Here is a 25,252-nt window from a genome sequence, read left to right on the forward strand (position 1 = left end):
GATGCCGTGTTAAAGATTGGCTTCTACAAATTTAATTGTAAATTACCTGACTCTTAGAAAATAGCAGGTATTGCGTCATATGACAATAGAAACTAGTATTAGAAAGTTCAGAGGATAGTTTAGTTCTTATGAGTGGTATTTAAAGAGGTCGTTTTAGAAATACTTTCAACGAAACTAGAGGAAATTAGTTTGTTTCGAATTCAACTAGAGAAAAAAATATTTTTCATGAGTTTTGGATCATTTTGAATCAAATGTTATTGTTTTAAATATATTTGTTTTGAATGTCGAATCATTACAAATTGTTGCGATGGTACTTCCATGATTCAACCAACCGTTAAGAAATTTCAGGTTTATGTTATAAGTATCTTATTAGCCGAAAGATCCAGATATCTCTTAGGATTCAATATTTAAATGTAGTCATTGCTGTAATACTTTTTCGAGAAAGCAATCGTGATCCTGAATGATAAATCAATATCCATATAATGACATCTCTTAGTCGGCTTTCCTATTGGATTCTAGATAAGCATCATTCCAGTCACTATAAAAAAAATAAAACATAAATTATCAATTCCAATGTCAATAAATCAAAACCACGATTCATTCTGTTCGTGTTAAAGTTATGTTGTACTCAACCAAGCAAATCAACACTGCGGCACTACGACGTCCAATAGATTTCTGCAGCTAACCAGTAGCAGTCCTCAAGGTCACAATTGAAAGTTTCTGCTAACCGAGTCACTCTGTCTGTATTGCGTTCAGTCTATCGACGTAGACGAGACGAAACGGTCGTTAAACTTATCGAAGACAAAAGCAAAACAAAATGTTTTCATTCAAGCCGTTAAATTGTGAACTCGTGAAATCGCTCAGCTGTCCGGGAGCTCCGACGTTTATCGAAGTAAAGTTAGAAGACCTTTCTGAAAATCCCCGTCTCGATAGTGAATCTAAAACTTGTATTCTGCCGGAAAAATATCAACATTTTGCTGATAAAGTGCGAAATTTCGAGGTGTTTGATGACGATGTTTGGATCGTTACTTTCCCGAAATGTGGCACAACGTGGACACAGGAAATGGTTTGGCTGATGGATCACGATTTAGACTATCACACAGCTAAGCAAATCAATCTGAACCGTCGTTCGGCATATTTCGAGTAAGTCATACATTTCTTCATCCGAACTTGTAACTAACTGTCAAACTAAGCAGAATTGGTGCCATCGCTAACAACCTGTCAGTGGATAGCATTTCGAATACCGCCAACCTTCCACGGCCTCGTCACATTAAGTCACATCTGCCGATGGCCCTGCTCCCCAAGCAGCTGTGGACGGTGAAGCCTAGAATCGTTTACGTGTCACGGAATCCCAAGGATGTGGCAGTTTCCTACATGCACCACTACCAGATGATCATGGGTTACCGCGGAACGGAGAAAAATTTTCTCGAAGGGCTGTTGGCTGATAAGGTGATGTACTGTCCGCAGGTACAGCATGTGCTCGATTTTTGGCGCATTCGTGACCAGCAAAATGTGCTCTTTTTGACCTACGAACAAATGAAACGCGATCTGGTTGGGGTGCTGTCGCGAGTCAGTCAGTTCTTTCGGAAATGCTTCTCCGAGGAACAACTCACGGAACTGTTTCATCATTTGTCCTTTGATGAAATGAAGAGTAAGTTGCAGTATTTCAAATTATATATTTTTCGGCTAATTTCTTTATGCATTCACAGAGAATCCGGCAACCAACAACGTTGAAATGGTAGCGGCAGCGATGCAAATGAACGGAAGGGGTGGTGAGAAGTTTGAGTGAGTAGTACTATATTTCGGCATATTGAATTTTCTAATTCATAAAATTCGCTTCTCGTCTCTCCAGATTCATGAGAAAAGGACAAGTTGGTGATTATAAGAACGAACTGAGCGTTGATTATATTGAACGATTCGAGGAGTACATCAGACAGAAACTAGAAGGCAATGATTTTGATTTCAGTCACTAGATGATCGCATTCCAAGTCGCCTCCATTGTTTTTGTGATGTAAAGCAAATGTAATTCATCTTTTGTTCAAGTAATTGTTGATAAACTGAAAATTTCCAAATTATGTTAAATTTGAGTTATTGATGAATAATAAGTAACTAAGATAACGGTGAATTGAAACTAAATTGAAACTAAACTGAAGCGTACTCCCGGGTGGCGGATGGGAGTGGGAGATGAAGAGAGTTGGCAATTAGAGATGGTCGGGTTTGATGTTTTTCAAACCCGTACCCGACCCGAAACCGATTTTTTTTTCGGTTGAAACCCGGGCCCGACCCGAACCCGAAACTTTTTTTTTCGTTCAAACCCGAACCCGACCCGGACCCGAAAATTTTATTTCTTTGAAACCCGAACCCGACCCGAATCCGACATTTCATAGATTTTATAGTCGGGTTTCGGGTTTTCATACCCAAACCCGACCTGAACCCGACATTTTCAAACCCGAACCCGACCCGAACCCGAAAATATTTTTTTCACAAAACTCGAACCCGACCCGTACCCGATATTTTCGAAAATTTTCAAACCCGAACCCGACCCGAACCCGTCGGGTACGGGTCGGGCTCGGGTTTCGGGTTTAAAAACCCGAAACCCGACCATCTCTATTGGCCATCTGTTACTTTTCCTTTTTCCTATTATGATTTCTCTTGGCTATCTCCTATGTGGGAGAATGCTTCTACTTATTAAAATATGCTTTTATTTTACAAAAGGCTAGTTTTGAAGAATGGATCTCACACGTGGACCAAACCACCGTTTTGTTGTTTTTGTTTTTTCGCTTTTTTTTCTTTTTCTTCTCTCTTTTTTTGTTTCTGTATTGTCTTTCTTTTTTTTCTACTTTTCCTTAGAAATAAATCGTCGGTTAGATTCGGTGTTGGCGCGGCTCAAAATTTTGCAATTTTGAGTTTTCGGTGGCAAACGATGCTAAATACGATTAAATTTTATCTCACAAAGACCCGTTTCAAAATTCACAAAAAATCCAGAGTTTTAAGGAGATGTGCGTTTATGGCTCAAATTTAAAATGTTCTAAAAAGACCACAAAATGAGATTACAACTTGTATAACTTGCTCATTATCGACCTGAACAGGTTCAATTAAAATCGGAAGTCTTAAAATTTGAAGTTTTCACGGAAATGAAAAAAGTTTTCGACGTTGATTCTCAAAAACAGTTTTCTCGAAACTGTGAGTTTTGAGTTGTTGAGTTCATAATATATTTTGTTGATTTCATACTGACATTACTGAAGTCTTTCTATATGCAGGAAATAGCGCGTAAAAACGCATAAATTCCGAAATCCGCGTAAAAAAGCGTAGAAAAACGGCGTAAGGGGAGACATTAGGCCTCTGTCATGCTTGATGCCGACCCGGGCGGTCGGGCGGGAAGTAGAGCTGTTGATTGACCTACGGCAGGAGTTTCGCCCGATCGCTCGCGTTGGCGTTCGGCCTGGCAGAGGCTTTAGTGTACCATTATTTAGTATATACTTTTTCTCTTTTCTCTTCTTCTATACAATAATGAGTCAGACATTATCATTATTATTATTATTGTTATTTTAATATTATTATTATTTTTATCAAATTTTTAAAATGCATTACAAGTGCATATATCCCAACCAATGTCTTATTATGTATGGCTAGTGATTTACTCGAAATGAGATAGTGGAAGTGCTTGAGGGTTGCACGATGTCATGCTCAATTACAATGATTCGTGCAAAAATCTAGTATTGCCGTTCTGTCTTAAATCAGTAAGTTGGACAATACTATTTTGATCCGCCTGATCGCTTTATTGTTCCATCTCCACTATTCTACTAGTATAGCATGGACGGTGTATACACTGGAGATTCTATACTACACAATTACAAATTACAATTACAAAAGAAATTGAACTGAAAATGAACTGATACTAAACAAAACGGAAACTGTACCAAAATTCAATTGAAAATGTTTTGAAACAGAACTGAAATAACTGAAACTAAATTTAAACTGAACTGAAACTTTTTCGATCTTAGTTGGACAAAAGTTCTTATTTTTTTTTTAATTTTCTGCAACGAGGTAACTTTGAAAGCCTTTTAAAAAAGTTATTTTCGAGGAAAATAAATTTAATTGAAATTGTAGCTTCAAGAAATAGGTAGCAATAAGAATTCCATTTAAACTCGAAATATCCGAGACAATCCAATTGACTATAGCAATTATATCGTGTGGCAAATAGGCCCATGTCACGGCGACTGTGCCACCAATGATGATAACGCTTGTGTTGGAAATGTGGTCTTAAGCTTCGTCGATTATGGTGCATGGATTTTTTGCGTGAAAATTGTTTATAAATATATATTAGGGTGGGGGATCGTTATATGAAAAAAACGAAACTTGATAGCGGAAAGCCAGAACCAAGTTTTTTTTGTTCTTTTTGGGACCCCAAACAATCCTCAATTTATCGGAAGTCGATTGGTTTTGTCTCCGCTTGGCGCATTGCATTTCAAATTTATATGGAGATTTGTATGGAAAACCCAACTTTTTTGCATTTTCCATTCTAAAGATTTCAAAATGGCTGAAACCATAGGTTTCATGACTTCAAATGGTAGGTTTTTTGATGCTTAACAACTTGGCCGTAGACACTGAAGAGCTAGGGTGTCCCAAAAAAATACTAGAGCTGTTCAAAGTTGAGTATGTCGAAATTTATGTTGCAAATCTTTTTTTCTGCCAACACTGCCAGTGTATCGGAGTTAGTCAGATTTCCATCAGAAGTAACCTCTAAAACACGTTGTAGATCCTACCTACGCCTAGAACATGGACCTGAATTTGTTTGTTTGATCCAGCTGAGTGTATAAACTCGTTACGACAGGTTATTTCTGATGGGAATCCTACTGGCGCCGGTACATTGGTAATGTTGGCATAAAACAAGATTTTCTGCATTTAAATCGACATACTCAACATTGAACAGCTATAGCTCTTCTTGAGGACATCCTAGCTCTTCAGTGTCTTCTACAAAGTTGTTAGGTATCCTAAATACTATACTTTAACACAATGTAGTGCATTATTCGAGTATTATTGAGCTCTCTAGAAAGGTAAATGCAAAAAAGTAGGTTTTCCCATATAAATTTTCATACAAATTTAAAATGCAATGCGCCAAGCGGAGACAAAACCAATAGACTTCCGGTAAGTTTAGGGTTGTTTTGGGCCCTGAAAAGAACCAAAAAAACTTGGTTCTGGAAAATCGATCCCTTTTCGCCACACTAATATATATTGAAGTGGCAGGGAATTTCGTTTTGAATCAGGCCTCAAAAGGTTTGTCTTCAAAACACTCAAAGTTTCTCTTTTTTGACTGATGAAAAAATGCACAGGATGAGTTAGTAAAATTGTCGATATCGAAAAATTTTTTGGATGCCAAATGTCTTAAAAAGCATAATACATCGAGATTTGGTGTTATATCGAAAACTTTTTTTTAAGTAGAATTATGTCTTACGATAACACAGGGGAACAACCGTAAAAACTGAAAACGAAGGAAGCCTCACGAAATTTTCCATGTTCAAATGCTTAGAACTCACTCAGTTTTCAACAGATTTTCTTTATTCTTTCAGGAATCGATTGAAAAATTAGCTGTACGTCCACCAAAATGTGGAAAATTGTGATTTTGTGACGCTAACTATTGTACTAATAAAAATGTGGAACCATGTTAAACGCAATCAAAGTTGGAAACATGGTCAAATATCAGACGAAACTCTGATTATCAGTTTAAATCAAACTGAACAACTATGAACTAACTGCTTCCCAAGGCGACACTAAAGTATACAAACGATTTGACTTTCTAAACAATTAGTTGTTCTGCTCGCAACGAGATGTACGCCCATCGGAAGTATCATTCTCAGTAGTATGGTTTGACCCGCACTGCAGCAAGCGGCTGATTCCATTGTAGCAAAGCTGAGCAGGCGAGGATTGCAAAATCATTTTGCATTTTGATCGCAGCCTTTCACAGCCTGGTCCTGTCTGCGCCAACAGGCGAAACCAGCGGACCGCACTGCACAGCATTGCTAAACATGACCGGAAATGTTAGTGATTCTATTTGAATCTCTGTCGCGTTTGTTTCCAGCCATTTGGCCACTGCTATAAGTTAGTTGTGTGTGTCTGGTAGCGTGTGTGTGTGAGTGTGAATTGCAGTGTGTGCGAAGAATTAACGGCAGAACTAAAATCGTCCCGTGTCATCGTCAAGTGACAATCCAAAACGATACATTTAACAAGCTTTCCATAGTACTTTTTAGCGGCTCAAAATTATAAAATTGAAGTAGCTATTATTTTTCTGCCACTCGTTGCTTAGGCGTCATCCATAAATTATGTTTTTTAGAAATTTTCGACTCCTCCCCTTCCTCCCATAATAAGGCTTAGTATGATTTTGCATTACTTCCCTCTCGTCCCCCCAAGACTTACGTAAAATTTTCTTTTTAGGAAAAAAACATTTTCGAAGTATAAACGTAGAAATGAAGTAAAGTACATAATCATACAGCGACGGTTAATTCACTGCTTTTCCAAAATTCAACTGTTAAGATCGCAGCGAGGAATAATTCAACTAATTTTATTTTTTTTGAATCCTGTAAATTTTTTTTTTGTTTTGTAAAAAAATTAATCTCACATAAGACTTTGTTAAATCCCCCTCTCCCACTTCCTTAGCATTCGTAAGAAATTTGAGTACGCTAGTACTCTGAGTACTCGACTAAAAGTACTTGACTAGGAGTGCTCGTAAAAATGAGTGCTTGAAAATGAAAATGCTTCCTTCACCGACTAGCGCATGCGATTAATATAGCTGAATTGCTGCTAAGCAGTTTTGCTTCGCTAAGAGTGGGGTAGAGAATCTATATAGAGTAACATATCGCATGCTGAAACGTGTAGGCTATCGAACGTCTCTCCGCATCATCGCAATGCGTCTTAAAACAATTCTTTTCGGCTTGTCGTGCTCGCGAGTAGAGGAGTACACGCGAGTAACAGAGTATATGGGAGTGTACACCAGTGTTGCAAATTTTCACTGTTTTTCACTTTCAGCTCGCTCATGTTGAAATTGATATTCGTTGTTTTCAGTTTCAGAAAACAACGAATATCAATTTCAACATGAGCGAGCTGAAAGTGAAAATTTTTTTTTTCTTGACAGCGATAATGCTGGTTGAGGATGTAGATGCTTATTTTCACTGAGAACTGACATGGGTGACACTGAGAGTGAAATTGTTGTTGTATCATTTTCATTTTACCGGGTCGAAATTTCGCAACACTGGTGTACACATGATTTCGGAAGCTAATGTCAGCTTACGTTTTTTCGAGAAAACTCACGAACATCAGCAAAACTAATGTGCTTCGCGCTCAACGTTCGTCTGTATACCTACAAATAGTGCATGCTCCCCCATTTTCGAATTCCTCCATTCCACCACCTACGCCGCGCCGCTAAGTTGTTGCGTAAGTTCTCACCGTAGGTAGGGGAACTGCTCCATTATTCATCTCAGCCCGTATATTCATCTCATTCAACATGTAAACACAATTGAAAACAGGAAAAAACGCATATTTTCTTCTCAAACTAATCTGCTAATCCATGGAATGGATTCTTCTTAGTTCACTTTAGATTCCTCATAAAGTATAATCATCAAAAACTCACTTGAAAGCACTAAATTTGATATTATAGTCGGGCATCAGCACTCGAAAACTCATTTAATTCAATCACCTACCTCAAAAAACAAAATCCGCGCATTGTTCTATACGGCTACAACGGGACTCGTTCAGCAGCCAACCAAAGTTTTTTCATCTCTAGCGGACCACTTTTAATCTTTATCACTAAATAAAATCACTCACTACACTAAGAATACTTTAATCTTTGAAATGTTCACCTCAAATTTCCTAAAACAAGCTTGAATTAGCAGAAATATATGAGATGAATTTCTGCAATTCCTAAATTTCATCTGTTTGTATTTTCATCTGTTTTCACTGCGTCAAGAGTTGCCAAATCAGTTTCTGTTAATACGAAAATATCATACTGAAAATGTTGAATTATTTCGACATAATTGACATAAATCTACAGCACTGTAGTGGTTACCTAGGTTACCATATTTTGCACGTAAACAACTGCAGCGGATCTAGGTAACCTACTACGACGGGCTGCCACTACGTTAATTCATGATAATGTGATTCATTCATGATTAACAGTGAGATGAGTATAGGGGCATCGTGAGATGAATAATTGAGCAGTGATTCAAGTTTTGAGATGGATATCGAAGCATTGTGAAAAATGGTTTGTTTTACAAAATTCAGCATAAATCTAGCTAATTTTACGATTCCACATGAGTACGTTAGCATATTTAGCTTTTTTTTCATTGATTTCGTGAAAATTTGGTGTTTAATCCGTGCATTCCTCGTGAATATCGGCTTAATGAGATGAATAATGGAGCAGTTCCCCTATTTAGGATAATCATACGGTTTTTTTCATCATCACATCGTTGTTCCGGAATGTCTGGTAATGGCAAAGGAGGCAAAATCAAGAGAATCGAACCCGATATCGCAACCGTGTGGGAGAGCTAGTCGATCGACATCGCTAATCACAGAACCATGGGGACCTAAAAGGATTAGGTATTATTTTTGTCGCTCTAAAAAAATACACACCGTAAGAAAAAAAAAAATCTAGGTAAAAAATAAAAAAAGAACCAATGTTAGCTAAATTTAGATGCTTGTTCGAACATGAAGTAACAAAACTGAAAAGTTATAATTAAAAAAAAACAATTTTTTATAAAATTTTTCAACAGTGCATTAAACATCTGCCAGTCGTCTAATTTCTAGTGTGAAAACAGCTTCCACTGCATTGTCCGAGTGCCTTAATCCCCACTGTCGGGGTAGCACAGAGATACGATCAGCATCATCTCCAACTCTCTATTGATTAACAATTTGTCCTTTTTAGGAAAACACAAATTAAAGTTTCAGTACTTTCGCGCTAGACTTAGACGTGTTACTCCTCCAAGGTGATCTCGAGTACGATGCTCTTACAAGACAGTCGTCGTAGGTTCAAGTCTCGGTTTAGGAGAGACTATTGCTGTCAGTTGGACCAAGGCGCCGCATAGCGGTTGTTCTATTCCTGTTCAGTGATACCGCTTTTATATGTGCAAATTAAATTCGCTAGTACTTCAACTCCTCATTTGCACAAAATTTTGGAAATAGTTAATATACAGTCAGGTTTTTTTTCTACAAACCTCGTAAAAAACCGCGTAATTCAAAAATCCGCGTAAAAAATACCGCGTAATTAAAAAATCCGCGTAATATAAACCACCATAAAAGGCTCTAGAAAAAACCCGATATTTTTTTACTCAATAAACACTTAAACGTTTTTAGTTCTCAACCCGCGTTAATCCGAAAATCTGCAGAAAGTGAGCTGAATCAAAAACTATAATACATATATTTTCGAACAGTTTTTTTTATTTGCAAGATGAATTATTATTGTCACTTACAAAAATGAATTTACACCTTTGCTAGCTGCTTTGCAGTAGGTAGCTGAATCATTAACCATAGCACTCGAAAAAAACTTGTTTGGATATTTTCTAGTACACTCTTCGTCGTTCATCAGTATTTTTGGCCAAAAAATTATCTGCATAGATCCTTCTTTTCGAGTTAGCTAAAATTTTTCGATTGGATGTAGTTGCGCAACGTTGGGAGGGTTGGAATCCTTGGGTACCACATGTGTCTTAAAGCGGTTCATTTCGTCTAATGACTTCTTTGCGTGATGTGATGACGCAAAGTCAGGCCAAAACACAACTTCGTGGAACTTCTGTATAAACCTGGAGACTTCGGGTAAGCATTGAGTACTGTAAACTTCCGCATTAACTGCCAGACCCGAAGCAAAACTATGGGAAACTGTGAGTTATGCTGAACGTAAAATATTCAGTTTCTTGCCAATCGTTGCCATCCAGAAAAACCTGAAAAACTACGTCATTTATGGAAGCTCCCTTTTGCAGTTTTCTCTTCCTATTAAAAATAGGATTGGAATTTTTTTCGGATTATTAGGGTTTTCTATATTCTTTTTTGCAGTAGAATTTTTTTTTCAGAAGGACACAATTATCATTCAAAACTGAACTGAACCGAAGATGTTCACAACGTTCTGGCTTTGAAAATATTCGTAATCTTTTTTTTTTTTTCAAATTGCTCAACATAGAAATTCTGGCACTTCATAAAATATCTGGAAGATTAGGAAGTTTGTCTGGCATAATGGTTACTCTTGGATACTACACAAGGTTCTGATAAAGCAATAGTTACCATACATTTTCCTTCTCCTAAATTTTAAAGAATTGGTGCTGCGAGCTACGATGATATATAATGCATTTATAAAATAGACATCGTTGATAAGAAATCATTTTGTCAACCTTTCCGAGTTTTCATTTCTAAAATGCATAACATAATAATTGAGTTTAAAATAAAAAGCAACGCCTTGGTGCTGTATCGGAACTTGGCTCTGTTTTTATTTTACACATACATCGCGGCCAGCTGTTAATTTACAAGACAATTGCGGAACTAGTGCTATGATGCTACTGACACTAACAGTCTCTTCCAAACCGGAACTCGAATATACGACGACTGGTTTGTTAGACCCGTATCATATCTCGAGATCAGCGGCATTGAGTTTAGGATATCCCGCATGTTATTGATTATGTTTTCAATTTCTACTTTAAGTCGGAAATATCATTCTGAATAAGCTTCATAACAGCATCTCTTGTTTTTTTTACTGAAGAGGTAAATTAGTTATAAACGCTGCAACTGTTGAGTACAAGATTTTTTCTTCATTTAAATCGAAGATACTTCGCGATATTTGAAGTTAGTTCCTTGCAACTGCTGGTCAATGTAGACCCTCAATCGTTCCAAATACTCCGGAGTGAGTTCGTCTTTATGGCATCCAGCTTCTCCTCGACGCATGAATCTGTAGATAAACGATTTTAACTAAACGTAGTACCAGATAATAGATGCGTCACATACTCAAACTCAATTTTCTTTCCAGTTAATTTTCCTAACTCCTCCAGCAGTAGAGTGTTGTTCGCTGATGGATTTTCTAGAAATATTTTTGATTGTCAATAACTTGAGACATGTTTGTTACGGTCAAGGGATGTACTTTTCATCACCGCAAACGATAAATGCTCAGCTAGCTTTTTCAACTGATCGTCAGTATAGGACTTTTTGAAGAAATTGCTCACCTCTTTAAGTACATCCGTCATTTGCTAGAATATATGATACCATAATTTTCGCTAACTTATTGCAAGTAACGATTGGCTGCTTCTCACCATTTTCATGTCTTCGTAATGGATGAACAAAATATTATCCAAGTGCCGAATATTCCAAAAGTCCAGCACGTGCTTAATCTGAGGACAGTAGAGCACCTGCTCGGCTAGTAGTGCCTCCAGGAAGGTTTCCTGTGGACCATTGTATCCGTGAAGATGGCGATAGTGGTGCATAAACGATACCGCAACGTCTTTGGGGTTGCGAGCGCAGTACACGATTCGCGGTTTTACCGTCCAAAGTTGTTTGGGTAGGAGAGCCTGCGGCAGATGGGACTTGATGTGGCGCGGCCGGGGGAGGTTCTCTACGGCGGCGATTGTATCATGAGGAAAAGCTTTGAAGAACCAACCGATTCTGAATTTGAAAAAAAAAAAATAATAGTAATGCTAATATTACGCTTTTTTTTTCTTACTCCATAAACACCGATCGCCTGGTAAGATCGATTTTACTGGCTGTGTCATAGTCCAGATCGTGGTCGATGAGCCAAACCATCTCCTGAGTCCAAGTTGTACCGCACTTGGGAAATGTAACGATCCAAACGTCATCTTCGTACACGGTTAGATTCAGGATACGTTCCGCAACCTGAAGGTATTGAGTGGTTAGCACACAATGAGCCGGCTCTAGTTTGCGTTCACCGTCTGGCAGATCTGACGTATCGTTCCGGAAGATCTCCACTAGCTGGCTGTGAGCCTCGGTGTTCACGGCGACAGCCAGCTCCGATTCCATTAGTTTGTGAGAGAACATGATTGGACGGATTGGACGCTATTACTGCTTCTGTGGCACTTAGCAGAAACTCAAATGAGCAATTTGTCTTAGGAAATCTGAAATCGGCTGTTTCGGGCAAGAGGTAATCTTATCTGTGTCTACCAAACAATTGCTTGATAGCAAGGCTCTAATTTTGCTTGTGCCGATTCCCCACTCGCTGTGCTGGAGGTCTACAACAGCATTCAGCGCTGCATGCAATTGTGTTATAACAGATAAGCGGTTTTAAATAAAAACAAACTCGTCAGAGTGACACTGTAGTTCGCACCTTGCTGTATATCTGTATATCTTTCGCACCTGCTGCATATCATTGTGTTTTTACACGAATCATTCGGATGAGAAAATGAAAAGCGACTATGTGGGGTGTTAAAAAAAAGACATTATTCGAAACTGTTTTATTATTTGAAAAAGATTTGATTGAAAACACACCATAAAATTTATTCTCGATATCTAAAATCACTTCCCTCCAATTCTTTTTGCACAAAACGCTCCAGTCGGTCCACGTATTCAGGAGGCATTTCATCCTTATAACTTCCTACCTGCCCTCTTCTCAGGAATCTATTTTAGAGAGAGGAAACGAATATTATTGTTTTACTGCACAACAGGCAGACAAATTGTACTCACTAAAACTCAATGGTTCTTCCAGTATGTTTGGCTATTTCTTGCATTGTTATAGAGTTATTGGCAGAAGGATTTTCTGAAGTGTATTAAAACTTCGATTAGACATTTTTTTTCCTGATTTTTTTCAATTTTGCTTTACTTTTCATGACATCGAACGATAGATGCTTGGCAAGCTCGACCAACTGTTCATCGTTATAAGTTTTCCCAAGAAATGCGCTCAGCTTCCTCAATACGCTCATCATGTCCTATTAGAAAGGAAAACATTTTAGAATAGCACAAGTTTGTCATGCGTTGCGTTCTCCTACCTTTTTCATATCTTCATAATTAATAAACAGAACATACTCCAAGCGTCGAATGTTCCAAAAATCTAGGACATGCTTCACCTGTGGTCACCAGAATACCCGGTCCGCCAATATTCTGTCGAGAAAATCTTCCATTGTGCCGCGGAATCCTTGGATATGTCGATGATGATGAAAATAGGACACGGCAACGTCCTTTGGATTTCTAGCACAATAAACTATCAGAACTATTAGAACTATCAGAAAAGCCAACGGTAGATGCGACTTGATATGGCGTGGCCTCGCAAGTGCCTCGACTTGCGCGATTGTGTCACCTCCAGGTAAAACATCTACCACCCAGAATAGCCTATAATGGGATTGTTTTAAAGCTAACGAATGCTTTGGAATAGTCACTATTCGTACTCTAGGAATACGGAACGCGCTAGCACGTTCACGTTGCGAGCCTTCTCGTAGTCCAGGTTGTGATCGAGCAGCCACACCATTTCCTGGGTCCAAGTAGTGCCACATATCGGAAAGGTGACGATCCAGACATCATCTTCATACACCGTAAGGTTCCGAATGCGTTCCGCAGCTTGGAGGTATCTAGGCGTTAGCACACAATGTGCTGGCTTTAGCTTACGTTCTCCGACCGGAAGATCAGCTGTATCGTTCAAGCGAATCTCGATCTGTTCACTGTGGATATCGGTAAGAACACCGGCCTTTTCACTTGGGTCCATTAGTGTGTGAGAGAATATTTTTTGTGGCTTTCGCGATGTCGCAGCTGTGAGTGATACTAGGCTAGCAGTGAAGTCGAAGGTAAGTAACGTTGTGGCGCAAGATAAAGTACAGTAGAATGCATAACAGGCAACAAACTTAGTATCAAAATTGTTATTATTTTCGTTGAGTGAACTCTTCTATTGCAGCAGACATTATCTTACCAGTTGCTTTGTTGTTTAGGATTTGATAATTGCTGTTTAGGATTTCCTATTCCTAAAAATGAAAAACAGACTGCACATTAAACGAATAAAATCTAACTATACGAAATAAGATTTCTTGAAAAGATGATTTAAGAATTAGTTGGACAAAACCATCATGCTGGGACAGGGTATGTTTTTCGAAGTTTAGAGGTATATTTCTTACTGTTCTTTTTATCCTATGCGCCGAAACAGCAAACCGGCGAGTGGCCAAAAAACAATAAAATTTCTTACACGCAATCCTACTCTCTAGTCAATGGTAATACCAATTCCAAAAAGATTTGAAACATTGTTCGGCCTACGAAAAATAGTTATAGTAATTTGCATCGTGTAGTGGCATTGCCAATATATTTGATAAAAAATAAGCGAAGAGGCTTTGCTTTACAAACAGAGCTTTGAGTATATATTCGCTAATAGCATTTATATTAGCCCGAAGAAATATTCTGCCCAAAACATTCAGTACGCTTAACTCACTTTTCAACAAACTGAAAGTATTGGACACTCAAGTTTCTAATGAAATGTAGCAAGAGCTGGAATCAGTGATTGAGAAGTTTTCTAGAAATCAAACACCAGCGAGGATTCAACGAACTTAAGCAAAGTTTACAGATGGAAATTACGTTATTTGGGCTTAACGGAAAATTGTTAGCGAAGCTGAAGCGATTGTTTGGCGACATGAAAACCCTTAAACTTACAAACCTACTTTTGACGTGGGACTACGTCTTTGTTTACTATACTGGGATGCATTTTGTAAAATTAGAAACGAAACTGGCAAATGTTGCGTCAGATTTCAAATGGTTATAACAGTATAACCACATGATGGATAACAATAACCAGTATATTGTTGGATAGATAAAATGTATAACAATTTTGTAATATGCTAGTTATCACTCTTATTTCATTGTTAAGCGGTAAAATTGATAAAAAGTTTCAATGACAACTTTACGCGAATAATGAACCAATTACATGCGAGCATTCCTAGCACAGACGACGTGAATGGACACCACCCACGGTGCTCCCACAGACCGTTATTATAAAAAAATGCACCGAAAAATCTGAGTACACCATTAGATTTGTTATGACGTCCAGAATCTCTGATTGAAATTTCAAAACATCGTACGGTACATTTTTGAGTAATACCTTTTTGAAGGTTGTAAAGTACAAAGAAGTGATATGAAAACGACGAAATACTTAATGTAAAGAACGTTTTTCAGCCACAAATTTATGAAACAACTTCCAAAATAGTTTCTACACATTCCAAGTATTATATTTCAAGACATTTACAATGGGTAGAAAGATTTATTTGAAAATCCCACAGTGCACAGTGGTCTAAATTCGAAAATACGTGATCGTTTTAGATTTGACTATGAAAAATTGATTTTATGTACTCAATGTCTTTAGCAAAATTGTTTTATAGAACAAGGCCTTACTTTTAGCGTTTTTAGTTTCTCGATCAATCCACCTAACAGTTAGATAAAAAAATTTTTTTCTAGTTTTCAATATACCGGATTGCTTCCTTCAGCAAAGTTGTGTAAAATTTTAAAAGAAAAACAATTGCTGAATATTGCGATGTTCTATCTGTACGTTAAACACGACAAAATAGAGTTTTTTTTGTGGTCCCCAAAATCAATTTTTTGTCTATAATTTTTTCTGTGCTTCTGTATGCACTGTGGGATTTTCAAATAAATCTTTCCACCAATTGTAAATGTCTTGATATATAATACTTGGAATGTGTAGAAAGTATTTTGGAAATTGTTTCATAAAATTGAGTATTTTGTCGTTTTTATATCACTTTTTCGTACTTTACGATCTTTAAAAAGACCTTACTCAAAAATGTACCGTACGATGATTTTGGAATTTTGACCTAAGATTCTGGACGTCATAACGAATCAAATGGTGTACTCAGATTCTTTGGTGCATTTTTTTATAATAACGGTCTGTGGGAATAGCGTGCACCCGTTCCCTGTGATATTCTCTGCATCAATATCGAAATAAAAATTGACAGAGTCTCCCCGTCCCAATAGGTCAATTTATTTTTGCTTCTATTAGCTTAGACTAATATGATGTCTCGAAGGTAAAAGTTTCCGAAAAGTTTGAAACAATTCCCATTCTTGAACAATTTCTAAACCTGCTTTCAGAACCTAATAAAAACTTATGTCTTGAAAGAAAACATGCCGGTAAAGGCAACAGTACCAGTGGAGTAAAGAACCGCAGGACCCTCATTCCTATTTGTTTGCAATCGAGGAAAAACTGCAATGCTGCTGTTGATGGTGATTGAAATTTTATCTCATGAATATGATTACCATAAATTACTCAACAAGAATTGTAAGATTTTGCAACGGATATTTATTCAATTTTATCTTCGATATTCACTAGATAATCCTGACCGGATAGTATCGGAAAAGAAAATTCCCAAATATACCAATTATAGAAGAGTGAAAGCCTGCGAATGCTTGTGAATTTTTGGTTCATTTACTAATATTCATCAAGAATCTCTTTTTACATTTCAAAATTGTTAGATGATATATTATTATTAAACGTATATTAGCTGTCTTCGTAATACAGAGAATGTAGTTGTAGGCAAATGAAAAAATTGTCAAGCAAAAACACAAAAATGGAATTGTTGATTGCTACGATTTTTTACTGGAACTTGTTAATAATTTTGTTTAACATATCTTCCTATGTTTGCCAACTAATGAACCTTTGTAAGGGCTTCCATTTTCTTTTGAAAGTAAGATCCATATTATAGATTTGAATTAATCAGAGTTATATAAGACAAAACCATTCATTATAATAACTTAGGTATTATTGGATTTGGTTTTTGAGGATTTAGAGTTAATTCTGACTTTGACGCATTACGAGAAATTCTTGGTGCTTCTCCAACAAGCACGATATGCTTGTGCCTTGTCAAATACATGTTGTTTGCACGAAAAAATACTACAGGCATAATATCGCCAAATATAAACGATATTCTTTCGAGTGTTGTTGAATATATTTTAAAAACTGATTTCCAGAGGAGGCCGAAAATAAAAATACGTACAGTCGCTGAGCAAACACATTGATTCTGTCTGCAGACTCTATATATTTTGTAACAGAAAATCCCCTAATTACAGTGTTTAGTCCCACGTCACCATTTCATACAACCCTAGGGCTGTATATCTTGTAGTATTTTCGAACTAATTTCTATTTTTAGCAACGGGTTTTACCCGTTAACATTCAAGTTCACTGAGGCAGACAATGTGTGCAGCAGGGGAAGCGAAAAATAAGCGATCTGGAAAAATATCGGGATGCGGTATATTTTTCCAAATCTGTTGTATAATATTTCCAGTTCGCTTATTTTTCGCTTCCCCTGCTGCACACATTGTCTGCCTCAATGACTTACAAACCTGCTCTTCTGCTAATATTTGCAATAAAAATCGATCGTGAATTTCTGATGTGAAATTGAATAAGTTTTGTTTTTTTTTTTTCGTTTTTCATGCGAATTGACAATGAAGTTGTAAACGATTTGGTAACTTTGTACAATAAAATTTTATTTGCTAAGAAATTATTTTTCCATCCCCGGCTCCCGGGAAATGAGATTTTTATATTATTTCGTTATGTTTCCATTTACTGTTTTTTGAAACCTTTCCAGCAAGGATTTAGTGCAGTCATGTTGGAGAAAGTTGTTGAAAATAATTTACTATTCGAAGTTTTTGTTAAGCGCATTTCCTGAAAATTTAAATAACTTTACATGTACCACTTTTGCTCTCAACGGCTCAAATCATGATATTGAAAGTTTGAGCCTTGGGATCGCTTGTCAAAACTACTAATGCAGAATTTAACTCAACAGTACATTATTTGATGGAATCACACAGTTAATACAGTTCCAATGAACAAAGATATAGATACAGGTCAATTAATTTCAGGACGCACTGGTTTTTTTTTCAGTGCAGCGCTCCTAGTATTCGGATTCGAATATTTGACAGGAGATCAAAATCATTTCAAATCGCCTGGAAATACGCGAAAATTTAATCGACCATTTTTGATTTGAATGAAACTTTGCACACGTATTTGGCTTAGCAAACTGAGCATTTTTCACAGATGGAGAGATTTTTTACACCCATGAGTTACATTCTAAAAGGGCGTATGTCTTTTGGCATAGGTTTTAAACGAAGCATTGTAGCCCAGAAACCGTTGGTTGTATAGAGAAACTGTCTGAGAATGAGTTGTAGCTAATCGAAAATGCATCATAAAAAAAATATCCACTGTACAAAAAAAAATTTTTTGACCAAAAAAAATTTAAAATAAACATTGAATTTCAATTAAAAAAAAGAGTTGATTTTTTTTTATTTTTTTTTTTAAGAAACTTGACGTTAATACGCAACTTTTAAAAAAAAGTCCAGGATGGAGAAATGAAAAATAATTTTTTTATGGTAGATTATTTTTTTATGAAAATTCTGATTCAAGGATTTTTCACAATATTTGTTTTCTGATGATTTTAAAAATGCAGAGAGTCATTTTGAATTTAAAAGCTCTTGGTAGTAAACATTCTAAAGGCATCTTCGAGTTATTTCTGATTTAAGCTCGAAAAATTATAAGTATTTAGGAAAATACACGTTTTTTAAATTTGTCCGTGGTTCTCCAGCAAAAACCATACGTTCATTGGAATGCTTGATCAAAAATATACAGTTCATTCTTTGACAACAAAACGATTGGGCGAACGGTTCTCAAGAAAAGAGTTAAATGTTCGAAGTGATATAAATATATATATGAATCAAATATTTATTTTCGAGTTTTATTATCTTGGGAACATGTTTTTTTATGACATAGATACTTTACAGAACTAGTTTTAGCTTGTATTTTATATACATCATAAGTAAATGATTGGTCATCTTTTGGAAACATCTTCGTTTGTATCTTATTTTCTGAAATCGGAACAAAAGAGTAATACTTTTGTGTGGCAGCTATTATTATAGTTTTTTTTGAAATATTGCTCCATTCTGTTACTCCTTGTTCATATTCTTTATATGAAACCCAACTACATGACATTTTTGATGAATTTTTATTACTTTTCCGATTAGACCAATCATACAATTCTTTTGCGCTTGTAATGGGCTGTTCATGTTCTTTAGCTAAACTTGCATTTCTTGCCATTCGTTTTAATATGCCACCAATTGCATCGCATGGGCCTTTACCATGAGAAGTCGCAAAAAAATGCCACTCTGCATCGACGTTATATTTTGTCTTGAACTTGCAAAGTTTTTTCTATTTTTATATTTTGAGGCAGCTCCATCGGACATAAATATCGCTTTTTTCAACTGTATTGTTGTTTTCAAAAAACTCATTAATTTGGCAATGAACACCTGAACCGCAACAGTATCATGATGGAGTACTTCCGATATAATGATGAAGCTGATATTCTTAAGTGTTCCAGATTCTGAATAGTAAACAACGAAGGGATGAATGGTGGCTTGACTATTATTCCAATAACTACACGAATCACAAATTGATAAAGACGTATTAAAATGAGCTTGACTGTTCAATATTTTTAATTTTGCAATAACGTTTTCGTTTAATTTGCGTAAGCTTGATGAGCACCGATGATCAGGAAAGGGTTTACAACAGTTGTGCTTGGTGTATTCCATTTTCACTTTATTCATCTTCACAAAATGCAAACTATTACTAACACATCTGGAGTAGTGCAATCGTATTTATATACGAAAACAGATATTATAGGTAACCCAGTAGTTATTGGTTGCGTACTTTACAAACAGTTATTATTTGTAAACAAGTAGGTAGTGTTGCACGACAAACATATTTTTTTATAAAACATTCGGCAAGGGGGAACGTGTAGGTAGGCTAAGGTTTAGCGCTTGAGTTATTTATCCAATCGTTTTGTTGTCAAAGAATGAATTGTATATTTTTGATCAAGCATTCCAATGAACGAATGGTTTTTGCTGGAGAACCACGGACAAGTTGATAAAAACGTGTACTTTCTGAAATATTAATAATTTTTCGAGCTTAAATTCAAAATAACTCGAAAACCGATGCCTTTAGAATGTTTACTACCAAGAGCTTTTAAATTCAAAATGACTCTCTGCATCTTTTAAAATCATCAGAATACAAATATTTTGAAAAATGTTTGAATTAGAATTTATATAAAAAAATTAATCTACCATAAAAAAATTATTTGTCATTTCTCCATCCTGGATTTTTATTTTAAAGTTGCGTATTAACGTCAAGTTTCTTCAAAAAAAAAAAAAAAAATAGAAAAAAAATTCAACTCTTTTATTTTTAAATTGAAATATAATGTTTATTTTAAATTTTTTTGTGGTAAAAAAAATTTTTTTTTGCACAGTGCATATTTTTTTATGGTGCATTTTTAATTCCCTATAACTCATTCTCAGACAGTTTTTCTTTACAACCAACGATTTCTGGGCTACAATGCTTCGAATAAAACCTATGCCAAAAGGCATACGCCCTTTTAGAATGTAACTCATGGGTGTAAAAAATCTCTCCATCTGTGAAAAATGCTCAGTTTGCTAAGCCAAATACGTGTGCAAAGTTTCATTCAAATCAAAAATGGTCGATATTCGACCATAGGTCATTTGGCGCGATCTTGCTCAGGAGTTTGTTTCGAAATGCTTCAAAAAAGCTTTACTTCATGAGAACCGTGAACCGAAAATTCATTTTGGACACCCACCTTGGTAATGAGACATGGTCTGGTTCAGAAGTCGTAGAGTTTTTGAAATTTGCTAAATCAATTAGATTCAACTTTCGTTCAAAACAATCGTAGCGTCATAAAGTTTGGTCTGTAATTTATAATTGTTTGATCGCTTCATCAACCAGTAAACCAGTTATATTGAATGTGCGGATTTGTCTGTGAAAATTTTGGAATTCGCTTACGGATTTTCATTGATTTGCAGATTTTTGCGGTTTTTATTTCAGATTTGTTCACAGATTTCTCCATGCAGAGCCGGCAACCTGTGCATCGCACACGGGAACGCCTGGCAAAAAACATATATCAAACGCAAATTTATATTTTATTGATTTTTAGTTTCACTTTCAACCAGTAACAAATAGAATGACTTGCGTGATTACGCGAACTTGATTGTGATTATGTCCCCAAACTGTGATTTTCAGAATTTTTAGTTGAACAGGCAGGTTCAAAAGGGGCCATCAACATAACACGTGGACAGCTTTGGGGAGGGAGGGGCGGTCGGCTAATGTCCACGGTCCATACAATTTTTTTAGAATTTATATGGGCAGTTGTCCACGGAGAGGGAGGGGGGGTCAGAATCGTTGAAAATCTGTCCACGTGGTATGTAGATGGCCCCAAAGCCACACTTCGCCCCTGTCTCCATGTTTAATTTTATTTGACAGATTTTCTGAGATTGTTTGCAGATTTTTGCCTACCCTTACTAACACGGTAACGGAATCGCAAACACGATCCGGAGGATTCCCACTCAGGATTCTTATTCAAGAATCCTAGAGCCATGTACAGGGCATTCCTGAGGATTCTTTTTTCAGTAATCCTTTTCGGATTCTTTTTTCAGTAATCCTAGTCGAGCTTCGTAGCCGCAAGGTTACAGAGTCCGCTTTGACAAGCGAAAGGTGATAGGTTCGAATCATAGTAGAACCAAACCATTCGGTCGCAAAAATTGTATGGGTTTATTCTCAGGCTCTTCCACACAAAATCTTCTCTGCAGATTTAATAACCTCTCGTCTGAGGCTTCGATAATATCATATACTATAGCACGTCTACGCTGTTAGAGTGATAGCTTGCAGGAGGATATGATAGAATCGATAAGGAAGAGAGTTGGTTACAAAATCTCAATGAGAAGACAAAAAGCACTATAACTTTCCTCCAGACTTAATAACCACTGATCTAAAGCTTCGATAATATCATAGACTATAGCACGTTATATGCTTTTAGAGTGATAGCCTGCAGGAGGATATGATAAGGTCGATAAGGAAGGTAGTAGACTACTAAGTCTGAAGGAGAAGACAAAAAGCACTATAACACGGAGCAGGTTACTTCTCAATAAGTAGCACTGCAAAATGGTAAAAAAACAGAATTGTGCAAACAGCAAAAACGTCCGGACAATGCCACAATAGATCAAACAACTACTGGTCGCAGTGGGGTCCACAAAAAAAAAAATCCTTTTCAAGGACGCTCACGAATCCAATGTGAGGAATCCTAGAGAATCTATGCGAATCGTATGTGTTCATCCGGGTATATGAGCATTTCTTGTAAGTTTGTAGCAACCTCCTTTTGCAGACAATTCAATGATCCAAGGTAGAATACGTACCAAGAGATGACATTTATTGATGACATTCGAGAGCGTTCCTCTACATATAACTTCAGTGGATTTGTATGTAGTACTGACACGAACGTCTTTAGAAAAAAAGATCTTTTTCTTTCTTTTTTATTTGCTATTTCGAAGACATCCTCCAAATAATGCCGAATCGAAACAGGAAGTACATTTTTCGTACATTGTGATCACCCGACTGCTAGCGCGGGTAGCTATCGCAAACATATACAACAGAAAAAGTATTCTAAGGAGACAGTGAAACAAGGCTGTACTTTTAGAACACCTTTTTATATAGATGGAGGTTTGTTAGTAGCTTAAGTATTTATGATAAATATTAGTAAAAAATGAGTTTGTGGCCAATCACAAATGGTGACTTCTCAACACTGTTAGAAATTTGTAATTTCAATTGTTAGGATTTGTTTGCTTTGCACAAACAGAAATTAGGACCTATCAATCGTATGGATTTAAACCTACTTGTCAATAACGGGACCTTTAGAACACTTGTGAGAATGTTATTAAAATGATGTCTTGAAGGCAGCAGCGAAATTGGTAAAATACGCACGTCACTGAGGGTAGAGCCAAAATGTAGCTCTTGCTTCTTACCTAGTATTCGATGCTTGATGCTTGTCTTGGGATAGGCACGCAACGAACGATAAACAGCATTTGGGCCTTCTCTATGGTCACATGGAGCGTCCGGTGTGGCTCTAAGACATTGGTCGAATGTCTTCCTTTGCCTTGTTGCGTCTTCCTGTATTCTGATTTTTGTTTGCTATTTTACACGTCGTAAATAGAGCTTTACGTTGAAAAGTGTGGTAGTTATTTCGCAGTGTAAGCGCTGAAGTTGTATGCAGGTGACTATGTCGTGAGTTGATTTCAAGACTGGCACAACTTATAATCAATAAATTTAATTAAAAAACGAGTTTTAAATTAGTGTTAAAAATTACTTCTTGAATTCTTCGAAAAGTTCAAATATTAAAATTTCCTATTTTCATTGAACTGCTTGTCTATGATGTGCAAGTTATACAATTGTTTCATCTTTTTTAGGACGTTCTGGATTTGAACTGTGAATGCATCTTATAACCTATACAGCAGGGATGTTACGGATGTGATTTTTCAGACATCTGCAGATGCGGATGCAGATGCGGATATGTGATTACGGATGTAGATGTTGATGCGGATGTCAATTTTCATGCGGAAGTTCCGCATTCGCGGATGCGGATGCAAATATCCGTAGAATCCCTTGTGTTTTATTTTGCTTATTTCTCATGACCATGTCCCTCCCCAGTGCAAAAGTTATTTGGGCGAGCAGTAAATACACAAAGAATAATTTTTCTACGATAATATTTTCCAATATCCGCATGGTATGATGCGCATGCGGATGGGAATGCGGATGTTAATTTTCATGCGGATGTTCCGCATTTGCGGATGCGGATATCCGTGACATCCCTACTATAATAGCATCTTATGCTTATAGCTCTAGGATTTTTGTGAATTTTGAAATGGGTCTTTGTGGGATGAAACTTAGGGGCCTCCACTGAAAAATTCACACAAAACTTAGAAAAAAACAAAAATGGTTATTATTTACTAAAAGTTAAGCAATGTGTAAAAAGTCTTTTCTATTTGAAATTAGAATAATTTTACTGAAAAAGAATTAAACTGTTCTAAGTCCAAGGATTCTGTTGATGAAATTGAATATCGACGACAGGGAAAGTCGAGGTAGTAACTGCAGCATCCGAGATGATTTTTTAAAAAGATTGCGCTTTTATTTACAAACAAACATACAGTAAAACAAAACTGCCGAACATTGCGCATTTTTGGTTTAAAAGAAATAATTTATTTCATTTATTTTATCTTAATCCTCTCCCGCTCACGAGGTTTTTCATGATTTAAAAATACTTTTCGGGCCAATTTAGGCAAAATACTTTGCAGGGTAGTTGAAATCACTGTAAAACATTGTATTTTGAAGAAAAAAGCGAATTTTGAAATGGTGCTCCAGAGCACCTATGAGCACAGCAGGGACATTTTTTAAAAACACGAAAAAAAAAATTTCTGAAACTTTTTGAAGTATTTTTTCAAATACTATAGAAAATAATGAAAACAACGTAGTTTTGGAAAAAAAACTTAGTTTATGACTATTTGATGATTTATTTTTTATTGAGTAAGGAATTTTCTAGGCTAGAAAATTGGCTCTCACTGCATCGATGAAAGAACAAATTTTGCAGAGCTTGTCATATCCGAGTTCTCCTCTTTTCTTCATCTCTGAGTTGTCATGTACCTAGATTTTGGCTTGAACCTCTTCCCAGAAATTGTAAGTTTTCGTTTTTGGTCCGCTTTCAATGCGTTTAGGCCTACTTTCTTTTCATTCTTGGCCCGTTTTGCTGGTGTCACTACTTCTGCCTCGTTTGTCTCGGAAAAATACTCATGAACTTCATCTGGTAATGGATCCATCGCAAACATAGTGACTTCATATTTGATGTCGCTTCCTATTTCATAAGGTTCTGATTCATTCCCTTCTGGAATCACCACGTAGTGAGAAGAACGGCCAGCAAAATATGAAATGAGATATATAGTTTATTTAGGGCCATCGGTTTTTTTTTTGTCTCCTGTATGCCCAGTGGTGCTCTGAGGCACCATTTAAATACTTATGGAACAAGTGAACGAGAACAAAAATTGTTTATTTTATGGACCGTTACACTCAATGAACAATGGATCTACGTAAAAGTTATTTTTATTATAAAAACAAATGATGAATGTTATAGAAAAACAGTTGCTAAAAACATACATTATTTTTTTATCGTAAAATTCGGACTTTCTTCTGTAGTTTTCTTTATAACAGTTTAAACATTGAATCAAGCTGACATTTGATATGCCAAGTTGAAAGTACATTAAAAATGCAAGATTTTGTAGAAAAAAGAATTCAAAATAATTTATTTTTTGTCGAGGTATAGTCATTACAATTCTTGGTGCTCTAGAGTCACCATGAGCGGGAAAGGGTTAAACTCATATTATTCTTAACCAAGTATGAACTTTAAGTTGAATTTTATCTTTTGAGTTG

The 25,252-nt window shown here is 36.4% G+C and overlaps 3 protein-coding genes and 1 pseudogene across 4 annotated transcripts in view; 2 read left to right on the top strand and 2 right to left on the bottom strand.

The window, feature by feature from the left end:
• The window catches only part of LOC129721742 (centrosomal protein of 135 kDa), a 96,739-nt gene that overhangs the window by 23,017 nt on the left and 48,470 nt on the right, over positions 1-25,252 (top strand). The window lies entirely within an intron of this gene.
• Positions 283-2,050, top strand: LOC129721748 (luciferin sulfotransferase-like). Its single transcript, XM_055674667.1, has 4 exons — positions 283-1,143; positions 1,197-1,651; positions 1,710-1,785; positions 1,853-2,050. Exons 1-4 carry the CDS (start codon positions 818-820, stop codon positions 1,971-1,973), a joined length of 978 nt encoding a protein of 325 aa, XP_055530642.1. The 5' UTR covers positions 283-817; the 3' UTR covers positions 1,974-2,050.
• LOC129721747 (sulfotransferase 1 family member D1-like) lies at positions 10,443-12,139 on the bottom strand. Its single transcript, XM_055674666.1, has 5 exons — positions 11,684-12,139; positions 11,277-11,625; positions 11,108-11,213; positions 10,975-11,047; positions 10,443-10,918 (listed from the first exon to the last, which is right to left on the bottom strand). Exons 1-5 carry the CDS (start codon positions 12,013-12,015, stop codon positions 10,786-10,788), a joined length of 993 nt encoding a protein of 330 aa, XP_055530641.1. The 5' UTR covers positions 12,016-12,139; the 3' UTR covers positions 10,443-10,785.
• Positions 12,498-13,698, bottom strand: LOC129721749 (luciferin sulfotransferase-like; annotated as a pseudogene).

Source organism: Wyeomyia smithii, chromosome 2 (genome assembly GCF_029784165.1).
Source record: "Wyeomyia smithii strain HCP4-BCI-WySm-NY-G18 chromosome 2, ASM2978416v1, whole genome shotgun sequence".
Taxonomy (NCBI): domain Eukaryota; kingdom Metazoa; phylum Arthropoda; class Insecta; order Diptera; family Culicidae; genus Wyeomyia; species Wyeomyia smithii.

What these genes read in the sequence shown, in the direction of transcription:
- LOC129721748 (XM_055674667.1), top strand. Translation starts at nt 818, where the DNA reads ATGTTTTCATTCAAGCCGTTAAATTGTGAACTCGTGAAATCGCTCAGC. An exon ending in CGTCGTTCGGCATATTTCGA is followed by an intron (nt 1,144 to 1,196) that starts GTAAGTCATACA and finishes CAAACTAAGCAG; the next exon opens with AATTGGTGCCATCGCTAACA. An exon ending in GTCCTTTGATGAAATGAAGA is followed by an intron (nt 1,652 to 1,709) that starts GTAAGTTGCAGT and finishes ATGCATTCACAG; the next exon opens with AGAATCCGGCAACCAACAAC.
- LOC129721747 (XM_055674666.1), bottom strand. Translation starts at nt 12,015, where the DNA reads ATGTTCTCTCACAAACTAATGGAATCGGAGCTGGCTGTCGCCGTGAAC. An exon ending in AGGCGATCGGTGTTTATGGA is followed by an intron (nt 11,626 to 11,683) that starts GTAAGAAAAAAA and finishes TTTCAAATTCAG; the next exon opens with AATCGGTTGGTTCTTCAAAG. An exon ending in ATCGTTTGCGGTGATGAAAA is followed by an intron (nt 11,048 to 11,107) that starts GTACATCCCTTG and finishes AAATATTTCTAG; the next exon opens with AAAATCCATCAGCGAACAAC.